This window comes from Bufo gargarizans, chromosome 3 (assembly GCF_014858855.1).
Source record: "Bufo gargarizans isolate SCDJY-AF-19 chromosome 3, ASM1485885v1, whole genome shotgun sequence".
NCBI lineage: Eukaryota > Metazoa > Chordata > Amphibia > Anura > Bufonidae > Bufo > Bufo gargarizans.
The window spans coordinates 3,849,339-3,875,349 of record NC_058082.1 but is presented as its reverse complement, the minus strand read 5'-3'; the positions used below and the strand labels follow the sequence as shown (position 1 = coordinate 3,875,349).

The window sequence follows — 26,011 nt, the reverse complement described above, 5'->3', positions numbered from 1 at the left end:
CACCGGCCCAAGGTGAACACGACCTGAGGACATGGGGAGCAGATGGCAAAAACCAGGTCACCAGCGGGCAGAACCTGCCAGTGACCCAGAAATGTCAGACCAGACCCCCTTAATAAATACAGACCTCTCCCTTACTGCAGACCTCAGCCCCCCTTAATAAAGACCCCAGACCAGACCCCCTTACCACTGACTTCAGACCTCTAAATAAATACAGACCCCCCCAGACCAGACCCCCTTAATAAATAGAGACCCTCAGACCATGCACCCTTAATTAATACAGAACATCAGACCAGACCCCCTTAATAAATACAGACCCCTCCCTTACTACAGACCTCCTTAATAAAGACCCCAGACCAGACCCCCTTACCACTGACTTCAGAACTCTAAATAAATACAGACCCCCCAGAATAGCCCCCCTTAATAAATAGAGACCCTCAGACCATGCACCCTTAATGAATACAGACCCTCAGACCAGACTCCCCCTTATTACTGACTTCAGACCCCTAAATAAATAGACCCCCCCAGACCAGATCCCCCTTACTACAGATCTTAGCCCCCCTAATAAATACTGACCCCGTGTCCTTGTTCCTGCCGCCCCCTGTATTCCTGTCCCAGGTGTTGGGACTGCAGGGGACAGGACTCGGCAGCTGTTGACGGCTCATATGGGAGATGTTCCCTGGACACCCGGGACGAGCTGTGGTCTTCATGGAGATGGTGACACTGGCTAGAATATTCCTCAGGAGATCCCCTCAGTGATGTTATTCAGGATCCGGTCACAGCAGCATCTTCTCTGGAGCCAGGGTCCCGCAGGGTGGAGATGTCGACACCTCAGTCACCATGGTTTCCACCTTTCTCTGCCTTCACAGGTCTATGTGTTCTCATTAGAAATGTTGAGAAGATGCCATCATGTCTGGAGACTGTCCTACAATGTAGACAAGGAAGCCAATGCCATCCAGTCCCATCCTCAAAGAGGCGGGAAGCTCCATCCAGCTCTAATGATGGCTCCACACAGAACCCGTTACACCCAGTGGTCCCTCCTGTGACCCCAGATGAGACGGCCTCGGTGCTCCTCCCGCTGTTCCTCAGCACCCGCCTCCCTCTCAATATATTTGTGCAAGGTAAAGTACTTACCTGTATAGCGCCAGCGCCTGAACAGTAACATGTATAACCGAAGATGAATATAATTACAGAGGTCGGTGCTTCATTCCTGAAAGATGTCACTGTGGTAGATCTGAGCCTTGGCCCCTCAGGACTGGAGGAGCTGCTGGTCCAGGAGATGGTGCAGTTTAAGGATCCACGGCTGCAAGAAGAGAGGCAACATCTGAGCTGGAACGCACTGAAACTGATGGAGGCGCGGGGCAGCGCTCAGGTGAGAGGCCAGGACCTGGAGCCACCCCCGGACCAGCCATGTTCTCTGCACCAGTATAAGCTGGAAGTCCACCCATCATCTCCAGCTAGGGCTGCCACCTTTCCCAACAAAAAATACCGGCCAAGTTAAGCCACACCCAAAAGGGGTGTGGTTGTGGGGCGTGGCATAGCACGGGTGTTAAGTCGCTATCATACTGTGGCTCCCAATAATATTAATGACCCCAGAATTAATAATGCCCACATTAGTGTCCCCAGTAATATTAGTGCCCCCCCAGTAAGAGTAATGGCCCCAATAGTGCCCCCCAGAAAAAATAGTGCCCGACGAAGAATAATGCACTCACCTCCTCCATTTGCTCACACTTCGGTGAACGCCCCCTGCTGACTGGAAGCTCAGGACAGGACCTGCGCTCCATGGTGATGACGTCTCGCAGGTCCTGTCCTCCAGTCAGCAGCGTGAGGATAGGTCGGGGGAGGTAAAGGGCTGCACTAATGAGCGCTCTACAGTGGAAGCGCTCAATAGTAGCACAGGAAAATACCGGCCTTGCTGCTGTCCTGGAATCTAGTCTGGAGAGTACAGATATATTAACCCCTTGTTGTAGCTACTTTGGTAACATATTAGGACATTGCATGATGTGCAGTCAGAAGTGATCATCTACACAGGCTTCAGCCTCCTGGTATTTGCCGTCTGTGGGGGGAAGCAGAAGGCTTGCTGGTTTCTAATGCTCCTTGATGTCTGGGACACTCCTGTTTGTAGCTGTGAGTTCAGGTGACATCTTCATGTCCTATTATCCTAGTGCCCTGGAGGAGTTAAATTGTACCTTCTTCCTCCATGACAGGACCAGTTATTGGATTACGTTTCCTCAGGAACGAGCCCTCTGTTTGAGGACAAGGATTTCCTGAATGTGGTGTCCACATGTGAGGAGGCCAAGGCCACACTGCAGCAATCAATGCAGGATGTGGAAATTTTACAACAACAGCTACAAGCACCCATGACGCCCTATGTGTCTGCAGCTCAGAGTTGTGTCCACCTCTTCTCCAGACTGCAGGAAGTATCACGATTATCTCCACATTATCACTTTCCCGTTTCCTCGATCTTAAACTGGGCCCTCAGTGCCCTTCATGGTCAGACAGAGAGTGGACAGGAGTTGGAGAAGGTTCTGACTCGTGGAGTCCTCACACGTGTCCTTCCCATGATCGCTGAGGAACACAGGCATGTCCTACATGTGTTGCTGGCAGTGGGGAGACCTCATCCTCTTGAGTGGTTCTCATTTTTGGGACTTCGATGTAAATCAGTGTTTGAGACTTTATCCTCCTGTATCCAGAGACCACAGTGGGTAGACGTCCAAGCCTGGGAAGCATTGGCACAGCTGGAGAAGCTCTCTGCCTTTCAGGGCATCCGTTCATCCCTGAGTGCACAGCCAAAGCAATGGCAGGAATACTTTAGTCTCCGCTCCACGGTTATTGGGCCCATACCATGCTCCAGCTTCTCGCACCTGACCCTCTTCCAGGCAGCCATCTTGTGGAGAATCCTGAAGCCTGAATGCCTGGGCCTTGTCTTATCTCACCTTTCCTCGTGCATCCTGGGGCCAGAGCCTGAAGATAAGTGTCAAGAAGATGTCATAAGTCAGTCAGATCCTCATACTCCAGTCCTCTTCATCCGTCCAGCAGTTTCACCAGATCTTCCCACTTGTTACATCCTGCACTTAGCACAGAAGAGTGGCAAGGAGGTAGGTGATGAATGCCAAGAGCAACCCAACAATGTGGTGCCTACTGCAGTCTAGTCTCACTTGTCCCTGCTTTACAGGTGAAGATGCTGTCCTGGAGCGAGACCCTTCCTGCCAGCACCATGACAGGCACAGTGCTCACCAGTCAGCGAGAGGGGCACTGGCTTCTGCTGAACTGGCACCCAAAGCTGGCAGATCTCCTGCTGACTGTAAAAGGTATGAGACCTGAGACCACCCGATATACACACTGCTGGAGATGACCTGATGTAACAGGAGCAAAACCCATCTATTAATTACATCTTTTTCTATCAAACGGTAATGCACTTCAGCGCCCAATACATCCCATCATTCCATGGACACAATGCCTAATGCATCCCATCATTCCATGGACATGGTGCCAAGTACATCCCGTCATTCCATGGAGACAACACCCAATACATCCCATCATTTCATGGAGACAACACCCAACACATCCCATTATTTCATGGAGACAACACCCAACACATCCCATTATTCCATGGAGACAACACCCAATACATCCCATTATTTCATGGAGACAACACCCAATACATCTTATCATTTCATGGAGACAACACCCAAAACATCCCATTATTCCATGGAGACAACACCCAATACATCCCATTATTCCATGGAGACAACACCCAATACATCCCATTATTTCATGGAGACAACACCCAATACATCCCATTATTTCATGGAGACAACACCCAATACATCCCATCATTCCATGGAGACAACACCCAGTACATCCCACCATACCATGGACCCATGGACATGGTGCCCAATACATTCAGTCATTCCAGGGAGACAACCCCCAATACATCCCACCATTCTATGGACACGGAGCCCAATACATCCAATCATTCCATGGAGACAACACCCAATACATCCCATCATTCCATGGAGACATCACCCAATGTATCCCATTATTGCATGGAGACAACGCCCAATACATCCCATCATTCCATGGAGACATCACCCAATGTATCCCATTATTCCATGGAGACAACGCCCAATACATCCCATCATTCCATGGAGACATCACCCAATGTATCCCATTATTCCATGGAGACAACACCCAATATATCCCACCATTCCATGGAGACAACAACCAATACATCCCATCATCCCATGGAGACAACACCCAATACATCCCATTATTCCATGGAGACAACACCCAATACATCCCATCATTCCATAGACACAACGCACAATACATCCCATCATTCCATGGACAACACCCAATACATCCTGTCATTCCATGAAGACGACACCCAATACATCCCATTATTCCGTGGAGACAGTTATAGACGGGGTGTTGGTGGGATCATCTCTGTCTCAGTTTATTTTCTCTGTTTTTGCCGTCCCTCCTTCAGACGAGGTGAATCCTGATTTCAGACTCTGTGTGACTGTAGATGAGGAGATGATGTCCTCTGTGCCAGGTAACACCCCTCCCCATGATGTACACACATGGTCTGCACATGTATAGCAGAAATTCTATGCACCCCGACTTCCTGTGTCCCCTGTACCTTCCAGTATCCTCTGCTTCCTGTATCCTCTGTACCTTCCAGTGTCTTCTGTACCTTCATGTATCCTCTGCTTACAATGTCCTCTGTACCTTCCTGTATCCTCTGTACCTTCCTGTATCCTCTGTACCTTCCAGTGTCCTCTGTACCTTCCAGTGTCCTCTGTACCTTCCTGTATCCTCTGTACCATGCTCTTTACCCCTTCTTCCTAATGCCCCTTCAATATTCTTCTCACCCTAACAGCATACCCTCTTCTTTTCCAGTTGCCCTAGGTTTTGGCTCCTGCTCTGCCCCCTGTGCACTTCGCTTGACCCTCCGTGATGTTCTCCTTCAGAGCTGTTTAGATGTGGCAGAGGATTTGGGGTTGCAAAACACGCTCCCCCTTAAGTTGCTGATTCTCCACAGTGTCCTGCTACTCAGACAGGAATACAGCCAGCATGTACAGCGCCGCGCATACTGCTGGTGAGTTGTGTACAGGTCCGGTACTAATGAGGGCTGCGCGCCTGGACCCTGCATATATCGAGCAAAAGGAAACAAATTCTTTCTTACCATGTTGATCCCGCGAAAGCCAGAAAGGGCCCATGTGAGACTGCAGTCACCCCATGTCCAGTCCCGGGGGTGAGGGGCTAGTGAGACGGCCACCATCTCAGCCTGGGTGAGGGGCTAGTGAGACAGCCACCATCTCAGCCTGGGTGAGGGGCTAGTGAGACGGCCACCATCTCAGCCTGGGTGAGGGGCTAGTGAGACGGCCACCATCTCAGCCTGCAGTCCCAGGGGTGAGGGGCTAGTGAGACGGCTACCATCTCAGCCTGCAGTCCCAGGGGTAAGGGGCTAGTGAGACGGCCACCATCTCAGCCTGGGTGAGGGGCTAGTGAGACGGCCACCATCTCAGCCTGCAGTCCCAGGGGTGAGGGGCTAGTGAGACGGCTACCATCTCAGCCTGCAGTCCCAGGGGTAAGGGGCTAGTGAGACGGCCACCATCTCAGCCTACAGTCCCAGGGGTGAGGGGCTAGTGAGATGGCCACCATCTCAGCCTGGGTGAGGGGCTAGTGAGACGGCCACCATCTCAGCCTGCAGTCCCAAGGGAGTGGTGCTAGTGAGACGGCCACCGTCTCAGCCTGCAGTCCCGGGGGTGAGGGGCTAGTGAGACTGCCACCATCTCAGCCTGCAGTTCCAGGGGTGAGGGCTTGGTGAGATGGCCACCATTTCAACCTACAGTCCCAAGGTTGAGGGCGTAGTGAGACAGCCACCATCTCAGCCTGCAGTCCCAGGGGTGAGGGGCAAGTGAGACGGCCACCATCTCAGCCTGCAGTCCCAGGGGTAAGGGGCAAGTGAGACTGCCACCATTTCAACCTACAGTCCCAAGGTTGAGGGCGTAGTGAGACAGCCACCATCTCAGCCTGCAGTCCTGGGGCTGAGGTCATGGTGATATGGCCACCACCCCAACCTGCAGTCCCAGGGATGAGGGCATGGTGAGGCGGTTATCATCCCATACCTGCAGTCCCGGGGGTGAGGGGCTAGTGAGACGGCCACCATATCAGCCTGCAGTCCCAGGGGTGAGGGGCTAGTGAGATGGCCACCATCTCAGCCTGCAGTCCCAGGGGTGATGGCTTGGTGAGACGGCCACCATTTCAACCTACTATCCCAGGGGTGAGTGTCTAGTTAGACAGCCACCATCTCAGCCTGCAGTCCCAGGGGTGAGGGGCTAGTGAGACGGCCACCATCTCAGCCTTCAGTCCCAGGGGAGAGGGGCAAGTGAGACGGCCACCATCTCAGCCTGCAGTCCCAGGGGTGAGGGGCAAGTGAGACAGCCACCATCTCAGCCTGCAGTCCTGGGGCTGAGGCCATGGTGATATGGCCACCATCCCAACCTGCAGTCCCAGGGGTGAGGGCATAGTGAGGCGGTTATCATCCCATACCTGCAGTCCCAAGGGAGTGGTGCTAGTGAGACGGCCACCATCTCAGCCTGCAGTCCTGGGGGTGAGGGGCTAGTGAGACGGCCACCACCCCAACCTGCAGTTCCAGTGGTGAGGGCTTGGTGAGACGGCCACCACCTCAACCTGCAGTCCCAGGGGAGTGGTGCTAGTGAGACGGCCACCACCTCAACCTGCAGTCCCAGGGGAGTGGTGCTAGTGAGACGGCCACAATCCCAACCTGCAGTCCCAGGGGTGAGCGCTTGGTGAGACGGCCACAACCCCAACCTGCAGTCCCAGGGATGAGGGCTTGGTGAGACGGCCACCACCCCAACCTACAGTCCCAGGGGTGAGGGCTTGGTGAGACGGCAACAATCTCAACCTGCAGTCCCAGGGGTGAGGGCTTGGTGAGACGGCCACCACCTCTACCTGCAGTCCCAGGGGAGTGGTGCTAGTGAGACGGCCACAATCCCAACCTGCAGTCCCAGGGATGAGGGCTTGGTGAGACGGCCACCACCCCAACCTACAGTCCCAGGGGTGAGGGCTTGGTGAGACGGCAACAATCTCAACCTGCAGTCCCAGGGGTGAGGGCTTGGTGAGACGGCCACCACCTCAACCTGCAGTCCCAGGGAAGTGGTGCTAGTGAGGCGGCCACCATCTCAACCTGCAGTCCCAGGGGTTAGTGCTTGGTGAGACAGCCACAACCCCAACCTGCATTCCCAGGGGTGAGGGCTTGGTGAGACGGCCACCACCTCAACCTGCAGTCCCAGGGGTGAGTGCTTGGTGAGACAGCCACAACCCCAACCTGCATTCCCAGGGGTGAGGGCTTGGTGAGACGGCCACCACCTCAACCTGCATTCCCAGGAGTGAGGGCTTGGTGAGACGGCCACCACTTCAACCTACAGTCCCAGGGGTGTGGGCTTGGTGAGACGGCCACCACCTCAACCTACAGTCCCAGGGGTGAGGGCTTGGTGAGACGGCCACCACCTCAACCTACAGTCCCAGGGGTGAGGGCTTGGTGAGACGGCCACCACCTCAACCTACAGTCCCAGGGGTGAGGGCTTGGTGAGACGGCCACCACCTCAACCTGCAGTCCCAGGGGTGACTAAGGAGTACACTGACGTTCTTAACTCTCTACAGGGGTCTGAAGGATCTGAGGAACGCTGTGTGTGCTGTGAGGACGGTGATGGCGCAGTGCCAGGACTGGAGTGAAGCTCTGCCCCACATCACAGGTAACTGCAGCGCAGCCTAAAACAAGTGACTAGAACAGACATGTGACGGAGCTCCCCGTGAAGTCACTGTCCTGGGACCAAGGCTCCACTCGCCACAGTTTCCACCCATGAGAGCGGCAGGGTATAGAGACTAGAGGGGTTCAGTGGAGACATCTCCAGTTGTCAGGGCTTTGGTCTCCTCACCTTTCTTGTGTAGTCCCCCAGCCTCCACATTTGTCTTCATGCTGTTCCCCTTGTAGGTGCCGTTATATATGGAGGTCACATTGTAGAAGAGGACGATGCCCAGAGTGTCATGGCGGTGGTTCAGCACTGCCTGCAAGAATCACATCAGCGAGGCAGCCGGGGACTTTCACAGGTGATGTCGGCACTGCCGGTGGGTGGTGTGAACGGTAAGTCTCACTGTACAGAATCTGACAGGGTTAATCATAGGGTTCTCCGGGCACAGACAGGTCACCCCCAAAAGCACCCTGGAAGAAGGTGGAGCTCCTGGGTGCACGCCCATATCAACCCTTTAGGCTGTTTCGCTGAAACGCATCACATCTGCCTGTTAGGGCTGCAGTAAAGGATTATTTTAGAAATCGAGTATTCTACCGATTATTTTTTACGATTAATCGAGTAATCTAATAAGAAAAAAATAATTAAGACTGTTTTTCTTTATAAAAACTCATCAGTCCCCAACACCCTTTGTTGCGATCAGCCCAAGTGCATCAGTTCCCCCCCAGTGCCACCAGCTCCACTACCCCCCCCCCCTAGTGCCACCAGCTCCACTACCCCCCTAGTGCCACCAGCTCCACTACCCCCCCAGTGCCACCAGCTCCACTACCCCCCAGTGCCACCAGCTCCACTACCCCCCAGTGCCACCAGCTCCACTACCCCCCCCAGTGCCACCAGCTCCACTACCCCCCAGTGCCACCAGCTCCACTATCCCCCCCAGTGCCACCAGCTCCACTACACCCCCCAGTGCCACCAGCTCCACTATCCCCCCCAGTGCCACCAGCTCCACTATCGCCCCAGTGCCATCAGCTCCACTATCCCCCCAGTGCCATCAGCTCCACTACCCCCCCCAGTGCCATCAGCTCCACTGCCCCCCCCCCAGTGCCATCAGTTCCACTGTCCCCTCCCAGTGCCACCAGCTGTCCCCCCCCAGTACCACCAGCTGCCACCCCAGTGACATCAAGGCATAAGCTGTGGAGCTGCATCATGCCTGGTAGATGCCAGCCACCACAATAAGCTGTATAACCCGCATACCAAACTGGCACTGAGCCCTGATCCCACATGTAGAACAGAAAGCAGGACATAAAGTGCCACCTAGGCTGTAAGTCTCGCCCCCTCCTCTGCACCAGTGTGACCTGTCATGTCATCCTCCAGTGCCAGCACATGGTACCAGCAGTGGCTGGCATCCCCTGTTACACCAGCCCCACTCCCCAGGTTCCTCACCTCCTTGATCTTGTCCCGCTTCTGCTTGACATCAGGATCCGCAGGCTCCTTGCCCACCACTCCGATAGGCTCTTTGAAGGGCTGTCCGTGCCCCTGCCCTGCGCCCGCAGCCGGTCATTCTCCTCCTGGATCTCCCCCTTGATCTGCTCTGGCGGCTGGTTCAGCGTGTCCTTGGCTTCATGAGGCGCTCTCTCATGTTCCTCCCGGGTGGGGGGCGAGGAGACCCCCGTCCTCTTCATCCTGCAACCCCGGACCAAAGGGGGTGCGCTGCGGAGGAGGCTGCTGGAAGTACACTTCACACTGAAGGGCGGCAGACTGCCGACCGGCATGGCAGCTGGACACGCGCACAGAGTTTCCCTCAGCGGAGTGCAGCAAGGTACGGGCCAGTGGGGTGACCACGGAGCGGTGAGTTAGCAAGCTGCGTGGTCACATGACACAAACAAATCATCTTTTTTTGTGTCGAATTACTTGAATCAATCGAGTAATCGTTTCAGCCTTACTGCCTGTATTTTGTTTATGCAAGTGAAGATTTATTAGCATCAAAAAGTCATTGCTGATCCACTTCTACTACTGTGTACATACTGCAGAGCTGCACTCTTAAATGTGCAAAAACTGATCTTGAGTTATATCCTGTATTATACTCCAGAGCTGCACTCACTATTCTGTTGGTGCAGTCACTGTGTACATACATTACTTATCCTGCACTGATCCTGAGTTACATCCTGTATTATACCCCAGAGCTGTACTCACTATTCTGCTGGTGCAGTCACTGTGTACATACATTACTTATCCTGTACTGATCCTGAGTTACATCCTGTATTATACTCCAGAGCTGCACTCACTATTCTGCTGGTGCAGTCACTGTGTACATTACATTACTTATCCTGTACTGATCCTGAGTTACATCCTGTATTATACTCCAGAGCTGCACTCACTATTCTGCTGGTGCAGTCACTGTGTACATACATTACTTATCCTGTACTGATCCTGAGTTACATCCTGTATTATACTCCAGAGCTGCACTCACTATTCTGCTGGTGCAGTCACTGTGTACATACATTACTTATCCTGTACTGATCCTGAGTTACATCCTGTATTATACTCCAGAGCTGCACTCACTATTCTGCTGGTGCAGTCACTGTGTACATACATTACTTATCCTGTACTGATCCTGAGTTACATCCTGTATTATACTCCAGAGCTGCACTCACTATTCTGCTGGTGCAGTCACTGTGTACATACATTACTTATCCTTTACTGATCCTGAGTTACATCCTGTATTATACTCCAGAGCTGCACTCACTATTCTGCTGGTGCAGTCACTGTGTACATACATTACTTATCCTGTACTGATCCTGAGTTACATCCTGTATTATACTCCACAGCTGCACTCACTATTCTGCTGGTGCAGTCACTGTGTACATACATTACTTATCCTGTACTGATCCTGAGTTACATCCTGTATTATACTCCAGAGCTGCACTCCCTATTCTGCTGGTGCAGTCACTGTGTACATACATTACTTATCCTGTACTGATCCTGAGTTACATCCTGTAATATACTCCAGAGCTGCACTCACTATTCTGCTGGAGCAGTCACTGTGTACACACATTACTTATGCTGTACTGATCCTGAGTTACATCCTGTATTATACTCCAGAGCTGCACTCACTATTCTGCTGGTGCAGTCACTGTGTACATACATTACTTATCCTGTACTGATCCTGAGTTACATCCTGTATTATACTCCAGAGCTGCACTCACTATTCTGCTGGTGCAGTCACTGTGTACATACATTACTTACCCTGTACTGATCCTGAGTTACATCCTGTATTATACTCCAGAGCTGCACTCACTATTCTGCTGGTGCAGTCACTGTGTACATACATTACTTATCCTGTACTGATCCTGAGTTACATCCTGTATTATACTCCAGAGCTGCGCTCACTATTCTGCTGGTGCAGTCACTGTGTACATACATTACTTATCCTGAGTTACATCCTGTATTATACTCCAGAGCTGCACTCACTATTCTGCTGGTTGATGACTCTGCATGACCTTTTGATCTTCTCTTTGTTTCAGGGCCCGGGTTGTGTGGAGTTACCTGGTCGCTGCAGAAATTGCTCTCTATGAGGGACCTCGCGGTTCTAGGCCTGAGTGAGGGTCTAAAGAATGTGACCACCGAGCTGTATGGGTACAGACTTTTCTCTGACCTGCTCATTACTCAAGATGTGTGGATGTTCCACCCCTGCAGAGCTATTCTTCAAGACTGCTCCTCAGGATGTAGAGATTCCAGGAGGAGGAGAACATCTTCAGAGTCTTCCAGCCCCAGGTCTCCAGTGGTACATGACACAAGTCAGTGCCTGGATCTTCTGCTGGAGCTGGTGAATGAACAGCAGAGAACTGAAAGGGAGCTCGACCCTGGACTTCTGCTGGATGGTCAACAGGTTCCAGGCCCAGACACCAGCTGTACCCTGAGCTCCCGGGCCAATACAAAAACTACATCTGCTGAGTGGCCAAAAGAAGGCACGAAGAAGCCACGGTCAGTGATGGCCACTGATGAGGAAGCGGACAGATGGTCCAAGCCACGCCCTATGCTCCGTTTCCTACTTCATGAGTGGAAGCTGCTTCACACACTGATCCAGGGAGCCACTCAGGAGGCAAGAGACGCGGCTTCTTCCTGCCTCTGCCAGAAGTGTCAAGAGATGAGAAGGATGCTGAGTGAGGGGCATGTGCCTCCAGGCTGGAACGTCTACTCTCTAGCCTCTCCTGTTACTCTGCAGGCCTGGATCCAGGGCCTTCACCTGCGCCTCAAGCTTCTCTCCACCTATATGTCCCAATCCTCGCCCCTTAATGTCACCTATAACGTGAGCGTCTTCCGGCAACCGAGCGGCCTCCTCCACAGTCTCCTGCAGGAACAAGCGCTAGAGGACCACCGAGAGCTAGAGAGCTACCGCCTACAAATGCAGGTACCGGGGGGAGTATGGATACTCGGGTACAGGCTGCTGGCCAGTGACGGGATATTACTGTTAAGCCTCATGCAGACGTCCGTGATATAGTAACACATGATCTGTACCAGTGTATTACTGTACAGCAGCAGCGCGAAGCGCACAGCGTCATAGCAACCAATGGCGCCGTGCGCGTCTGCACTCAGGAGGATGCCAGTCCGGAACGTCACGGACGTCTGCATGAGGCTTTATCTTAGCTGCAAAGTGTGCACACTCCCAAAACCTGTGCCCAAAAAAGAAGCAGCAGACACTATAACACCCCCCACCGCAGTCAGGTCAGGATTCACTCGATTGTATAATCAGCACTACCTGAGCCAGGCCCCCGCTCCCTACACCGTATAACGGACGGCACCAGAGCCAGGCCCCCGCCCTGGATAACGGACAACACCAGAGCCAGGCCCCCGCTCCCTACACCGTATAACGGACAGCACCAGAGCCAGGCCCCCGCTCCCTATACCGTATAACAGACGGCACCAGAGCCAGGCCCCGCCCCGGATAACGGACAACACCAGAGCCAGGCCCCCGCTCCTTACACCGTATAACGGACGGCACCAGAGCCAGGCCCCCGCTCCCTACACCGTATAACGGACGGCACCAGAGCCAGGCCCCGCCCCGGATAACGGACAACACCAGAGCCAGGCCCCCGCTCCCTACACCGTATAACGGACAGCACCAGAGCCAGGCTCCGCCCCGGATAACGGACAACACCAGAGCCAGGCCCCCGCTCCCTACACCGTATAACGGACAGCACCAGAGCCAGGCCCCGCCCCGGATAACGGACAACACCAGAGCCAGGCCCCCGCTCCCTACACCGTATAACGGACAGCACCAGAGCCAGGCCCCGCCCCGGATAACGGACAACACCAGAGCCAGGCCCCCGCTCCCTACACCGTATAACGGACAGCACCAGAGCCAGGCCCCCGCTCCCTACACCGTATAACGGACGGCACCAGAGCCAGGCCCCCGCCCCGGATAACAGACAACACCAGAGCCAGGCCCCCGCCCCGGATAACAGACAACACCAGAGCCAGGCCCCCGCCCCGGATAACAGACAACACCAGAGCCAGGCCCCCGCTCCCTATACCGTATAATGGACAACACCAGAGCCAGGCCCCCGCTCCTTACACCGTATAACGGACGGCACCAGAGCCAGGCCCCCGCTCCCTACACCGTATAACGGACGGCACCAGATCCAGGCCCCCGCTCCCTACACCGTATAACGGACAGCACCAGAGCCAGGCCCCGCCCCGGATAACGGACAACACCAGAGCCAGGCCCCCGCTCCCTACACCGTATAACGGACGGCACCAGAGCCAGGCCCCCGCCCCGGATAACAGACAACACCAGAGCCAGGCCCCCGCCCCGGATAACAGACAACACCAGAGCCAGGCCCCCGCCCCGGATAACAGACAACACCAGAGCCAGGCCCCCGCTCCCTAAACCGTATAATGGACAACACCAGAGCCAGGCCCCCGCTCCTTACACCGTATAACGGACGGCACCAGAGCCAGGCCCCCGCTCCCTACACCGTATAACGGACGGCACCAGATCCAGGCCCCCGCTCCCTACACCGTATAACGGACAGCACCAGAGCCAGGCCCCGCCCCGGATAACGGACAACACCAGAGCCAGGCCCCCGCTCCCTACACCGTATAACGGACGGCACCAGAGCCAGGCCCCCGCCCTGGATAACGGACAACACCAGAGCCAGGCCCCCGCTCCCTACACCGTATAACGGACAGCACCAGAGCCAGGCTCCGCTCCCTACACCGTATAACGGACGGCACCAGAGCCAGGCCCCCGCCCCGGATAACAGACAACACCAGAGCCAGGCCCCCGCCCCGGATAACAGACAACACCAGAGCCAGGCCCCCGCCCCGGATAACAGACAACACCAGAGCCAGGCCCCCGCTCCCTACACCGTATAACGGACAGCACCAGAGCCAGGCTCCGCCCCGGATAACGGACAACACCAGAGCCAGGCCCCCGCTCCCTACACCGTATAACGGACGGCACCAGAGCCAGGCCCCGTCCCGGATAACAGACAACACCAGAGCCAGGCCCCCGCTCCCTACACCGTATAACGGACGGCACCAGAGCCAGGCCCCCGCTCCCTACACCGTATAACGGACGGCACCAGAGCCAGGCCCCCGCTCCCTACACCGTATAACGGACGGCACCAGAGCCAGGCCCCCGCTCCCTACACCGTATAACGGATGGCACCAGAGCCAGGCCCCCGCTCCCTACACCGTATAACGGACGGCACCAGAGCCAGGCCCCCGCTCCCTACACCGTATAACGGACGGCACCAGAGCCAGGCACCCGCTCCCTACACCGTATAACGGACAGCACCAGAGCCAGGCTCCGCCCCGGATAACGGACAGCACCAGAGCCAGGCCCCCGCTCCCTACACCGTATAACAGACGGCACCAGAGCCAGGCCCCGCCCCGGATAACGGACAACACCAGAGCCAGGCCCCCGCTCCCTACACCGTATAACGGACAGCACCAGAGCCAGGCCCCCGCTCCCTATACCGTATAACAGACGGCACCAGAGCCAGGCCCCGCCCCGGATAACGGACAACACCAGAGCCAGGCCCCCGCTCCCTACACCGTATAACGGACAACACCAGAGCCAGGCTCCGCCCCGGATAACGGACAACACCAGAGCCAGGCCCCCGCTCCCTACACCGTATAACGGACAGCACCAGAGCCAGGCCCCCGCCCCGGATAACGGACAACACCAGAGCCAGGCCCCCGCTCCCTATACCGTATAACAGACGGCACCAGAGCCAGGCCCCGCCCCGGATAACGGACAACACCAGAGCCAGGCCCCCGCTCCCTACACCATATAACGGACGGCACCAGAGCCAGGCCCCGTCCCGGATAACAGACAACACCAGAGCCAGGCCCCCGCTCCCTACACCGTATAACGGACGGCACCAGAGCCAGGCCCCGCCCCGGATAACGGACAACACCAGAGCCAGGCCCCCGCTCCCTACACCGTATAACGGACGGCACCAGAGCCAGGCCCCCGCTCCCTACACCGTATAACGAACAGCACCAGAGCCAGGCCCCCGCTCCCTACACCGTATAACGGACAGCACCAGAGCCAGGCCCCCGCTCCCTACACCGTATAACGGACGGCACCAGAGCCAGGCCCCCGCTCCCTACACCGTATAACGGACGGCACCAGAGCCAGGCCCCCGCTCCCTACACCGTATAACGGACGGCACCAGAGCCAGGCCCCCGCTCCCTACACCGTATAACGGACGGCACCAGATCCAGGCCCCCGCTCCCTACACCGTATAACGGACAGCACCAGAGCCAGGCCCCCGCTCCCTACACCGTATAACGGACGGCACCAGAGCAAGGCCCCTGCCAACGGACAACACCAGAGCCAGGCCCCCGCTCCCTACACCGTATAACGGACAGCACCAGAGCCAGGCCCCCGCTCCCTACACCGTATAACGGACAGCACCAGAGCCAGGCCCCCGCTCCCTACACCGTATAACTGACGGCACCAGAGCCAGGCCCCCGCTCCCTACACCGTATAACTGACGGCACCAGAGCCAGGCCCCCGCTCCTTACACCGTATAACGGACGGCACCAGAGCCAGGCCCCCGCTCCCTACACCGTATAACGGACGGCACCAGATCCAGGCCCCCGCTCCCTACACCGTATAACGGACAGCACCAGAGCCAGGCCCCCGCTCCCTACACCGTATAACGGACGGCACCATAGCCAGGCCCCTGCCAACGGACAACACCAGAGCCAGGCCCCCGCTCCCTACACCGTATAACGGACAGCACCAGAGCCAGGCCCCCGTTCCCTACACCATATAACGGACAGCACCAGAGCCAGGCCCCCGCTCCCTACACCGTATAACTGACGGCACCAGAGCCAGGCCCCCGCTCCCTACACCGTATAACGGACGGCACCAGAGCCAGGCCCCCGTTCCCTACACCATATAACGGACAGCACCAGAGCCAGGCCCCCGCTCCCTACACCGTATAACGGACAACACCAGAGCCAGGCCCCCGATCCCTACACCATATAACGGACAGCACCAGAGCCAGGCCCCCGCACCCTACACCGTATAACGGACAGCACCAGAGCCAGGCCCCCGCTCCCTACACCGTATAACGGACGGCACCAGAGCCAGGCCCCTGCCCCGGATAACGGACAACACCAGAGCCAGGCCCCCGCTCCCTACACCGTATAACGGACAGCACCAGAGCCAGGCCCCCGTTCCCTACACCATATAACGGACAGCACCAGAGCCAGGCCCCCGCTCCCTACACCGTATAACTGACGGCACCAGAGCCAGGCCCCCGCTCCCTACACCGTATAACTGACGGCACCAGAGCCAGGCCCCCGCTCCCTACACCGTATAACGGACAACACCAGAGCCAGGCCCCCGTTCCCTACACCATATAACGGACAGCACCAGAGCCAGGCCCCCGCTCCCTACACCGTATAACGGACAACACCAGAGCCAGGCCCCCGTTCCCTACACCATATAACGGACAGCACCAGAGCCAGGCCCCCGCTCCCTACACCGTATAACGGACAACACCAGAGCCAGGCCCCCGTTCCCTACACCATATAACGGACAGCACCAGAGCCAGGCCCCCGCTCCCTACACCGTATAACGGACAACACCAGAGCCAGGCCCCCGCTCCCTACACCATATAACGGACAGCACCAGAGCCAGGCCCCCGCTCCCTACACCGTATAACGGACAGCACCAGAGCCAGGCCCCCGCTCCCTACACCGTATAACGGACGGCACCAGAGCCAGGCCCTGCTCCCTACACTGTATAACGGACAGCACCAGAGCCAGGCCCCCGCCCCGGATAACGGACAACACCAGAGCCAGGCCCCCGCTCCCTACACCGTATAACGGTCGGCACCAGAGCCAGGCCCCCGCCCCGGATAACGGACAACACCAGAGCCAGGCCCCCGCTCCCTACACCGTATAACGGACAGCACCAGAGCCAGGCCCCGCCCCGGATAACGGACAACACCAGAGCCAGGCCCCCGCTCCCTACACTGTATAACGGACAACACCAGAGCCAGGCCCCGCTCCCTACACTGTATAACGGACGGCACCAGAGCCAGGCCCCCCGCTCCCTACACTGTATAACGGACAGCACCAGAGCCAGGCCCCGCTCCCTACACTGTATAACGGACAGCACCAGAGCCAGGCCCCCGTTCCCTACACCATATAACGGACAGCACCAGAGCCAGGCCCCCGCTCCCTACACCGTATAACGGACAACACCAGAGCCAGGCCCCCGTTCCCTACACCATATAACGGACAGCACCAGAGCTAGGCCCCCGCTCCCTACACCGTATAACGGACAGCACCAGAGCCAGGCCCCCGCTCCCTACACCGTATAACGGACGGCACCAGAGCCAGGCCCTGCTCCCTACACTGTATAACGGACGGCACCAGAGCCAGGCCCCCGCCCCGGATAACGGACAACACCAGAGCCAGGCCCCCGCTCCCTACACTGTATAACGGACAACACCAGAGCCAGGCCCCCGCTCCCTACACCGTATAACGGACGGCACCAGAGCCAGGCCCCCGCCCCGGATAACGGACAACACCAGAGCCAGGCCCCCGCTCCCTACACCGTATAACGGACAGCACCAGAGCCAGGCCCCGGATAACGGACAACACCAGAGCCAGGCCCCCGCTCCCTACACTGTATAACGGACAACACCAGAGCCAGGCCCCCGCTCCCTACACTGTATAACGGACAGCACCAGAGCCAGGCCCCCGCTCTCTACACTGTATAACGGACGGCACCAGAGCCAGGCCCCGCTCCCTACACTGTATAACGGACAGCACCAGAGCCAGGCCCCCGCTCTCTACACTGTATAACGGACGGCACCAGAGCCAGGCCCCCGCTCCCTACACTGTATAACGGACAGCACCAGAGCCAGGCCCCGCTCCCTACACTGTATAACGGACAGCACCAGAGCCAGGCCCCCTCTCTCTACACTGTATAACGGACAGCACCAGATCCAGACCCCTGCTCCCTACACTGTATAACGGACAGCACCAGAGCCAGGCCCCCGCTCCCTACACTGTATAACGGACAGCACCAGATCCAGACCCCTGCTCCCTACACCATATAACGGACAGCACCAGAGCCAGGCCCCGCTCCCTACACTGTATAACGGACAGCACCAGAGCCAGGCCCCCTCTCTCTACACTGTATAACGGACAGCACCAGATCCAGACCCCTGCTCCCTACACTGTATAACGGACAGCACCAGAGCCAGGCCCCCGCTCTCTACACTGTATAACGGACAGCACCAGATCCAGACCCCTGCTCCCTACACCATATAACGGACAGCACCAGAGCCAGGCTCCCTACACCGGATAACGGACAGCACCAGAGCCAGGCCCCGCTCCGGATAACGGACAGCACCAGAGCCAGGCCCCGCTCCGTATAACGGACAGCACCAGAGCCAGGCCCCGCTCCGTATAACGGACAGCACCAGAGCCAGAATTCTTGACGTCTCTGGAGACTGAACTTTGAGCCTGAACTTTTTCTTCCCCAGTCGGAGGCAGCGCCCCCTCGTCTTTTGAAGGCATTTTGCATGGAAAAGTTTTTCACCATATTTTTTGAATGGCCCATTTATATATTTCTTTGGTTAATCCTGTCCCCCCTCTTCTCAGGACTAAAGTGTAATTCTTCCCCCATAACTCAGACCCTCCAGGCCCCTCATCAGTTTAGTCGCTCTCCTCTGTACTCTCTCCAGCTCCAGGGCGTCCTTTCTATGGACTGGTGCCCAGAACTGAACTGCATATTCCAGATAAGACCGCACCAGCGCTTTGTATAGTGGTAATATTACATCCCTGCCCCGCGAGTCCATGCCTCGTATCATGCATGACAATATCCTGGTGGCCTTAGAAGCAGCTGATTGACATTGTGCTGTAATTTAATCTACCATCCACAAGGACCCCCAAATCCTTCTCTACAAGTGACTCTCCAGTGTTACTCCTCCTAGGACATATGATGTATGTAGATTATTAGTACCTGATCCTTCTCCACAAGTGACTCTCCAGTGTTACTCCTCCTAGGACATATGATGTATGTAGATTATTAGTACCTGATCCTTCTCTACAGGTGACTTTCCAGTGTTACTCCTAGGACATATGATGTATGTAGATTATTAGTACCTGATCCTTCTGTACAAGTGACTCCCCAGTGTTACTCCTCCTAGGACATATGATGTATGTAGATTATTAGTACCTGGTCCTTCTGTACAAGTGACTCTCCAGTGTTACTCCCCCTAGGATATATGATGTATGTAGATTATTAGTACCTGATCCTCCTCTACAAGTGACTCTCCAGTGTTACTCCTCCTAGGACATATGATGTATGTAGATTATTAGTACCTGGTCCTTCTGTACAAGTGACTCTCCAGTGTTACTCCCCCTAGGACATATTATGTATGGAGATGATTACTACCCAGAACTTCACATTTATCCACATTGACCCTCTGTGCCGGTCGGCGTGTAGACTGTGGCCATTCTCGGTAGACGGCACAGCTCTACATAACTTGGTGTACATGATTACAGGTGTCGTCTTCCTTGGCTGCGGATTGTGACTTCTCGTACTTGATTCTCCTGTTCTGTGATTGGCAGGTTTCTGGCAGAACGTCGCCCTCGCTGCAGCCTGTGGGAATCTCGCTGGTCGGGATACATCTGCGTCACGCCCTGTGGGACACTCGTCTGGAATTACTACAAGAGACTCTGTCACCACAACTCTGCGCCCTCCCTTCAATACACATCTCTGCTGTGCCACAGGCCAGCAATGCCAAATGCCATCATCCTGCACAGTCCTACTATCTGTGCCCACTGTACAGCGGGGAGGGCCCTGGGGGCCACAAGCAGCATCAGGAGAGGCCACTGCTGCTCCTTCCACTTCCCACCACTGTTTCCCCTTTCTTATGGAGCCAGCGCCGTGTTCACACCATCTCGTTACTGTGACATGAGGCAGGAAGATGACACTGCAACAAAAAATAAAAAGACAAGTAAGAATAATCCTGACCATGGTGATGATCTGATTGTGGGGGGAATAAATGGTGGGACACACCATGGGGTCATCAGCAAGCCCTCTAATAATGGCCTCACCGCAGGAGAGTCCATAAAGGCCTGTAAATTGTTAGTCCTCAGACCATCATCCTATAGACCGCCTGTAGTGCAGCCTCCCTGTAGGTCATTACGCTGTCCTATAGTCCGAGTGTAGTGCAGCCTGCCTGTAAGTCATTACGCTGTCCTATAGTCCGCCTGTAGTGCAGCCTGCCTGTAAGTCATTACGCTGTCCTATAGTCCGTCTGTAGTGCAGACTCCCTGTAAGTCATTACGCTGTCCTATAGTCCGTCTGTAGTGCAGACTCCCTGTAAGTCATTACGCTGTCCTATAGTCCGTCTGTAGTGCAGCCTTCCTGTAAGTCATTACGCTGTCCTATAGTCCGTCTGTAGTGCAGACTCCCTGTAAGTCATTACGCTGTCCTATAGTCCGTCTGTAGTGCAGCCTTCCTGTAAGTCATTACGCTGTCCTATAGTCCGTCTGTAGTGCAGCCTTCCTGTAAGTCATTACACTGTCCTATAGTCCGATTGTAGTGCAGCCTGCCTGTAAGTCATTACACTGTCCTATAGTCCGCCTGTAGTGCAGCCTTCCTGTAAGTCATTACACTGTCCTATAGTCCGATTGTAGTGCAGCCTCCCTGTAAGTCATTACACTGTCCTATAGTCTGCCTGTAGTGCAGCCTTCCTGTAAGTCATTACACTGTCCTATAGTCTGCCTGTAGTGCAGCCTCCCTGTAAGTCATTATGCTGTCCTATAGTCTGCCTGTAGTGCAGCCTCCCTGTAAGTTATTATGCTGTCCTATAGTCAGTCTGTACAGCAGCCTCCCTGTAAGTCATTACGCTGTCCTATAGTCCGTCTGTAGTGCAGCCTCCGTGGAAGTCATTACGCTGTCCTATAGTCCGTCTGTAGTGCAGCCTCCGTGGAAGTCATTACGCTGTCCTATAGTCCGTCTGTAGTGCAGCCTCCGTGGAAGTCATTACGCTGTCCTATAGTCCGTCTGTAGTGCAGCCTCCGTGGAAGTCATTACGCTGTCCTATAGTCTGATTGTAGTGCAGCCTCCCTGTAAGTCATTACACTGTCCTATAGTCCGTCTGTACAGCAGCCTCCCTGTAAGTCATTACACTGTCCTATAGTCCGCCTGTAGTGCAGCCTTCCTGTAAGTCATTACACTGTTCTATAGTCCGTCTGTACAGCAGCCTTCCTGTAAGTCATTACACTGTCCCATAGTCCAATTGTAGTGCAGCCTCCCTGTACGTCATTATGCTGTCCTATAGTCTGCCTGTAGTGCAGCCTTCCTGTAAGTCATTACACTGTCCCATAGTCCGATTGTAGTGCAGCCTCCCTGTAAGTCATTACACTGTCCTATAGTCTGCCTGTAGTGCAGCCTCCCTGTAAGTCATTATGCTGTCCTATAGTCAGTCTGTACAGCAGCCTCCCTGTAAGTCATTACGCTGTCCTATAGTCCGCCTGTAGTGCAGCCTTCCTGTAAGTCATTACACTGTCCTATAGTCCGCCTGTAGTGCAGCCTCCCTGTAAGTCATTACACTGTCCTATAGTCTGCCTGTAGTGCAGCCTCCCTGTAAGTCATTACACTGTCCTATAGTCTGCCTGTAGTGCAGCCTCCCTGTAAGTCATTATGCTGTCCTATAGTCTGCCTGTAGTGCAGCCTCCCTGTAAGTCATTACACTGTCCTATAGTCTGCCTGTAGTGCAGCCTCCCTGTAAGTCATTATGCTGTCCTATAGTCAGTCTGTACAGCAGCCTCCCTGTAAGTCATTACGCTGTCCTATAGTCCGCCTGTAGTGCAGCCTTCCTGTAAGTCATTACACTGTCCTATAGTCCGCCTGTAGTGCAGCCTCCCTGTAGGTCATTACGCTGTCCTATAGTCTGATTGTAGTGCAGCCTCCCTGTAAGTCATTACGCTGTCCTATAGTCTGCCTGTAGTGCAGCCTCCCTGTAGGTCATTACGCTGTCCTATAGTCTGATTGTAGTGCAGCCTCCCTGTAAGTCATTACACTGTCCTATAGTCCGCCTGTAGTGCAGCCTCCCTGTAGGTCATTACGCTGTCCTATAGTCTGATTGTAGTGCAGCCTCCCTGTAAGTCATTACGCTGTCCTATAGTCCGCCTGTAGTGCAGCCTTCCTGTAAGTCATTACGCTGTCCTATCATCTGATGATTGTAGTGTAGCCTCCCTGTACATCATTACACTGTCTTGTAGTCCGCCTGTACAACAGCCTGCCTGTAAGTCATTACAATGTCCTATAATCCGAAATCACTGATGGCAACTTCTTAAAACTTCACTTTTATTAAATATCCAATAAAACAAGACCAATATACTAGCGACTGCTACCTCTGCACCCCCTGGAGCCACGCCCCTGGCTGGAGGGCTCCAGGGGGCCCTCGATACAGCTCCATCTGCCCCATGGACTGCCCATCTCGGTCAGATGACCCGGGTCTGCGTCGCTATTGGTGGAGTCCTTTATTCCCACCCCCCCCCCTTTTTGTCAAACACCCGTCCTCCCCAATGTTGACAGTATGTACAAAACACCAGGCTAAATAGTAAAGTATATTGTCAGCGCAGCCTCAGCACAAACCACGATACCATGCTGGAAGGCCGCGCCGGGAACACACAGCGGTCACGTGACATCCCTAGGCATGGCCGTGCGTTCCACCTATCTCCAGCATGGAACGCAACGAAAATACACCATGGTCACATAATGTGACTCCTCCAAATATGGCCGTGCGCTCCACTCAAAGCCGGAGTAGAACGCAAAATCCATAACAGCGGAGATAAAGGCACGGCCTAGAAGGGGGGATATTACACATTAACCCAATGAATGCCATACCAAATATGATCACTGAAAAGGGCCAATTAAGGACAGAAAAACGGTGTGTAATTAAGATACTGTACTGCTGGTATCTGTAAGTGGGGATAATAACTATCCTATACAGTATACCGGGAGGGGGAGGGGACGTCCCAGACGAGAATGACCATACGCATCATCCTATACAGTATACCGGGAGGGGGAGGGGACGCCCCAGACGAGAATGACCATATGCATCATCCTATACAGTATACCGGGAGGGGACGTCCCAGACGAGAATGACCATACGCATCATCCTATACAGTATACCAGGAGGGGGAGGGGACGTCCCAGACGAGAATGACCATACGCATCATCCTATACAGTATACCGGGAGGGGAGGGGACGTCCCAGACGAGAATGACCATACGCATCATCCTATACAGTATACCGGGAGGGGGAGGGGACGTCCCAGACGAGAATGACCATACCCATCATCCTATACAGTATACCGGGAGGGGGAGGGGACGCCCCAGACGAGAATGACCATACGCATCATCCTATACAGTATACCGGGAGGGGGAGGGGACGTCCCAGACGAGAATGACCATATGCATCATCCTATACAGTATACAGGGAGGAGACGTCCCAGACGAGAATGATCATACGCATCATCCTATACAGTATACCGGGAGGGGCAGGGGACGTCCCAGACGAGAATGACCATACGCATCATCCTATACAGTATACCGGGAGGGGACGTCCCAGACGAGAATGACCATATGCATCATCCTATACAGTATACCGGGAGGGGGAGGGGACGTCCCAGATGAGAATGACCATACGCATCATCCTATACAGTATACCGGGAGGGGGAGGGGACGTCCCAGACGAGAATGACCATACGCATCATCCTATACAGTATACCGGGAGGGGGAGGGGACGTCCCAGACGAGAATGACCATACGCATCATCCTATACAGTATACCGGGAGGGGGAGGGGACGTCCCAGACGAGAATGACCATACGCATCATCCTATACAGTATACCAGGAGGGGAGGGGACGTCCCAGACGAGAATGACCATACGCATCATCCTATACAGTATACCGGGAGGGGACGTCCCAGACGAGAATGACCATATGCATCATCCTATACAGTATACCGGGAGGGGGAGGGGACGTCCCAGACGAGAATGACCATACGCATCATCCTATACAGTATACCGGGAGGGGGAGGGGACGTCCCAGACGAGAATGATCATACGCATCATCCTATACAGTATACCAGGAGGGGGAGGGGACGTCCCAGACGAGAATGACCATACGCATCATCCTATACAGTATACCAGGAGGGGGAGGGGACGTCCCAGACGAGAATGATCATACGCATCATCCTATACAGTATACCGGGAGGGGGAGGGGACGTCCCAGACGAGAATGACCATACGCATCATCCTATACAGTATACCGGGAGGGGACGTCCCAGACGAGAATGACCCTACGCATCATCCTATACAGTATACCGGGAGGGGACGTCCCAGACGAGAATGACCATATGCATCATCCTATACAGTATACAGGGAGGGGACGTCCCAGACGAGAATGACCATACGCATCATCCTATACAGTATACCAGGAGGGGGAGGGGACGTCCCAGACGAGAATGACCATACGCATCATCCTATACAGTATACCGGGAGGGGACGTCCCAGACGAGAATGACCATACGCATCATCCTATACAGTATACCGGGAGGGGAGGGGACGTCCCAGACGGGAATAACCATACGCATCATCCTATACAGTATACCGGGAGGGGGAGGGGACGTCCCAGACGAGAATTACCATATGCATCATCCTATACAGTATACCGGGAGGGGACGTCCCAGACGAGAATGACCATACGCATCATCCTATACAGTATACCAGGAGGGGGAGGGGATGTCCCAGACGAGAATGACCATACGCATCATCCTATACAGTATACCGGGAGGGGACGTCCCAGACGAGAATGACCATACGCATCATCCTATACAGTATACCGGGAGGGGAGGGGACGTCCCAGACGGGAATAACCATACGCATCATCCTATACAGTATACCGGGAGGGGACGTCCCAGACGAGAATGACCATACGCATCATCCTATACAGTATACCGGGAGGGGAGGGGACGTCCCAGACGGGAATAACCATACGCATCATCCTATACAGTATACCGGGAGGGGACGTCCCAGACGAGAATTACCATATGCATCATCCTATACAGTATACAGGGAGGGGACGTCCCAGACGAGAATTACCATATGCATCATCCTATACAGTATACAGGGAGGGGAAGGGGACGTCCCAGACGAGAATGACCATATGCATCATCCTATACAGTATACCAGGAGGGGGAGGGGACGTCCCAGACGAGAAGGACCATACGCATCATCCTATACAGTATACTGGGAGGGGACGTCCCAGACGAGAATGACCATACGCATCATCCCTGTCTCAGCCATTCGTGTGGAATGGCTGAGACAGGGAGTCTCTCACTAAGCCCGCTGGGCGACTGGGATCGGAGTCTATACATCCATTCCGTCTCTTTTTGGAGCATTCTCTGGTCCCAGTCGCCTTTCCTGGGAGAGGGTCTCACCACTTCCAATGCTGAGAATGCCAGCGAGTTCAAACCCCCATCATGGCACTCCCAAATATCATCACTGAAAAGGGCAAATGCGGTCCACAATACGGCAACGAGCTTCACACGTTCGTGTGAACGAGTCTTATAATGTCCTATAGCGCGCTTGTACAGCAGCCTGCCTTGGTCCTTAGACTGTCCAGTAGTCCGCCTGTACAGCAGCCTCCATTAGTTCTTGCACTGTC

The 26,011-nt window shown here is 55.0% G+C and overlaps 1 protein-coding gene across 1 annotated transcript in view; it reads left to right on the top strand.

Moving 5' to 3' along the window:
- The window catches only part of DNHD1 (dynein heavy chain domain 1), a 110,239-nt gene extending 89,991 nt beyond the window's left edge, over positions 1–20,248 (top strand). Inside the window, exons 31-40 of the mRNA XM_044283985.1 lie at positions 867–1,118; positions 1,191–1,369; positions 2,205–3,095; positions 3,173–3,308; positions 4,490–4,555; positions 4,903–5,101; positions 7,693–7,784; positions 8,024–8,173; positions 11,303–12,189; positions 19,896–20,248. Coding sequence (XP_044139920.1) covers positions 867–1,118; positions 1,191–1,369; positions 2,205–3,095; positions 3,173–3,308; positions 4,490–4,555; positions 4,903–5,101; positions 7,693–7,784; positions 8,024–8,173; positions 11,303–12,189; positions 19,896–20,240 — 3,197 coding nt within the window. The 3' untranslated portion in view covers positions 20,241–20,248. The remainder of the gene's footprint in view (positions 1–866; positions 1,119–1,190; positions 1,370–2,204; positions 3,096–3,172; positions 3,309–4,489; positions 4,556–4,902; positions 5,102–7,692; positions 7,785–8,023; positions 8,174–11,302; positions 12,190–19,895) is intronic.
- The last annotated feature ends 5,763 nt before the right edge of the window (positions 20,249–26,011 follow it).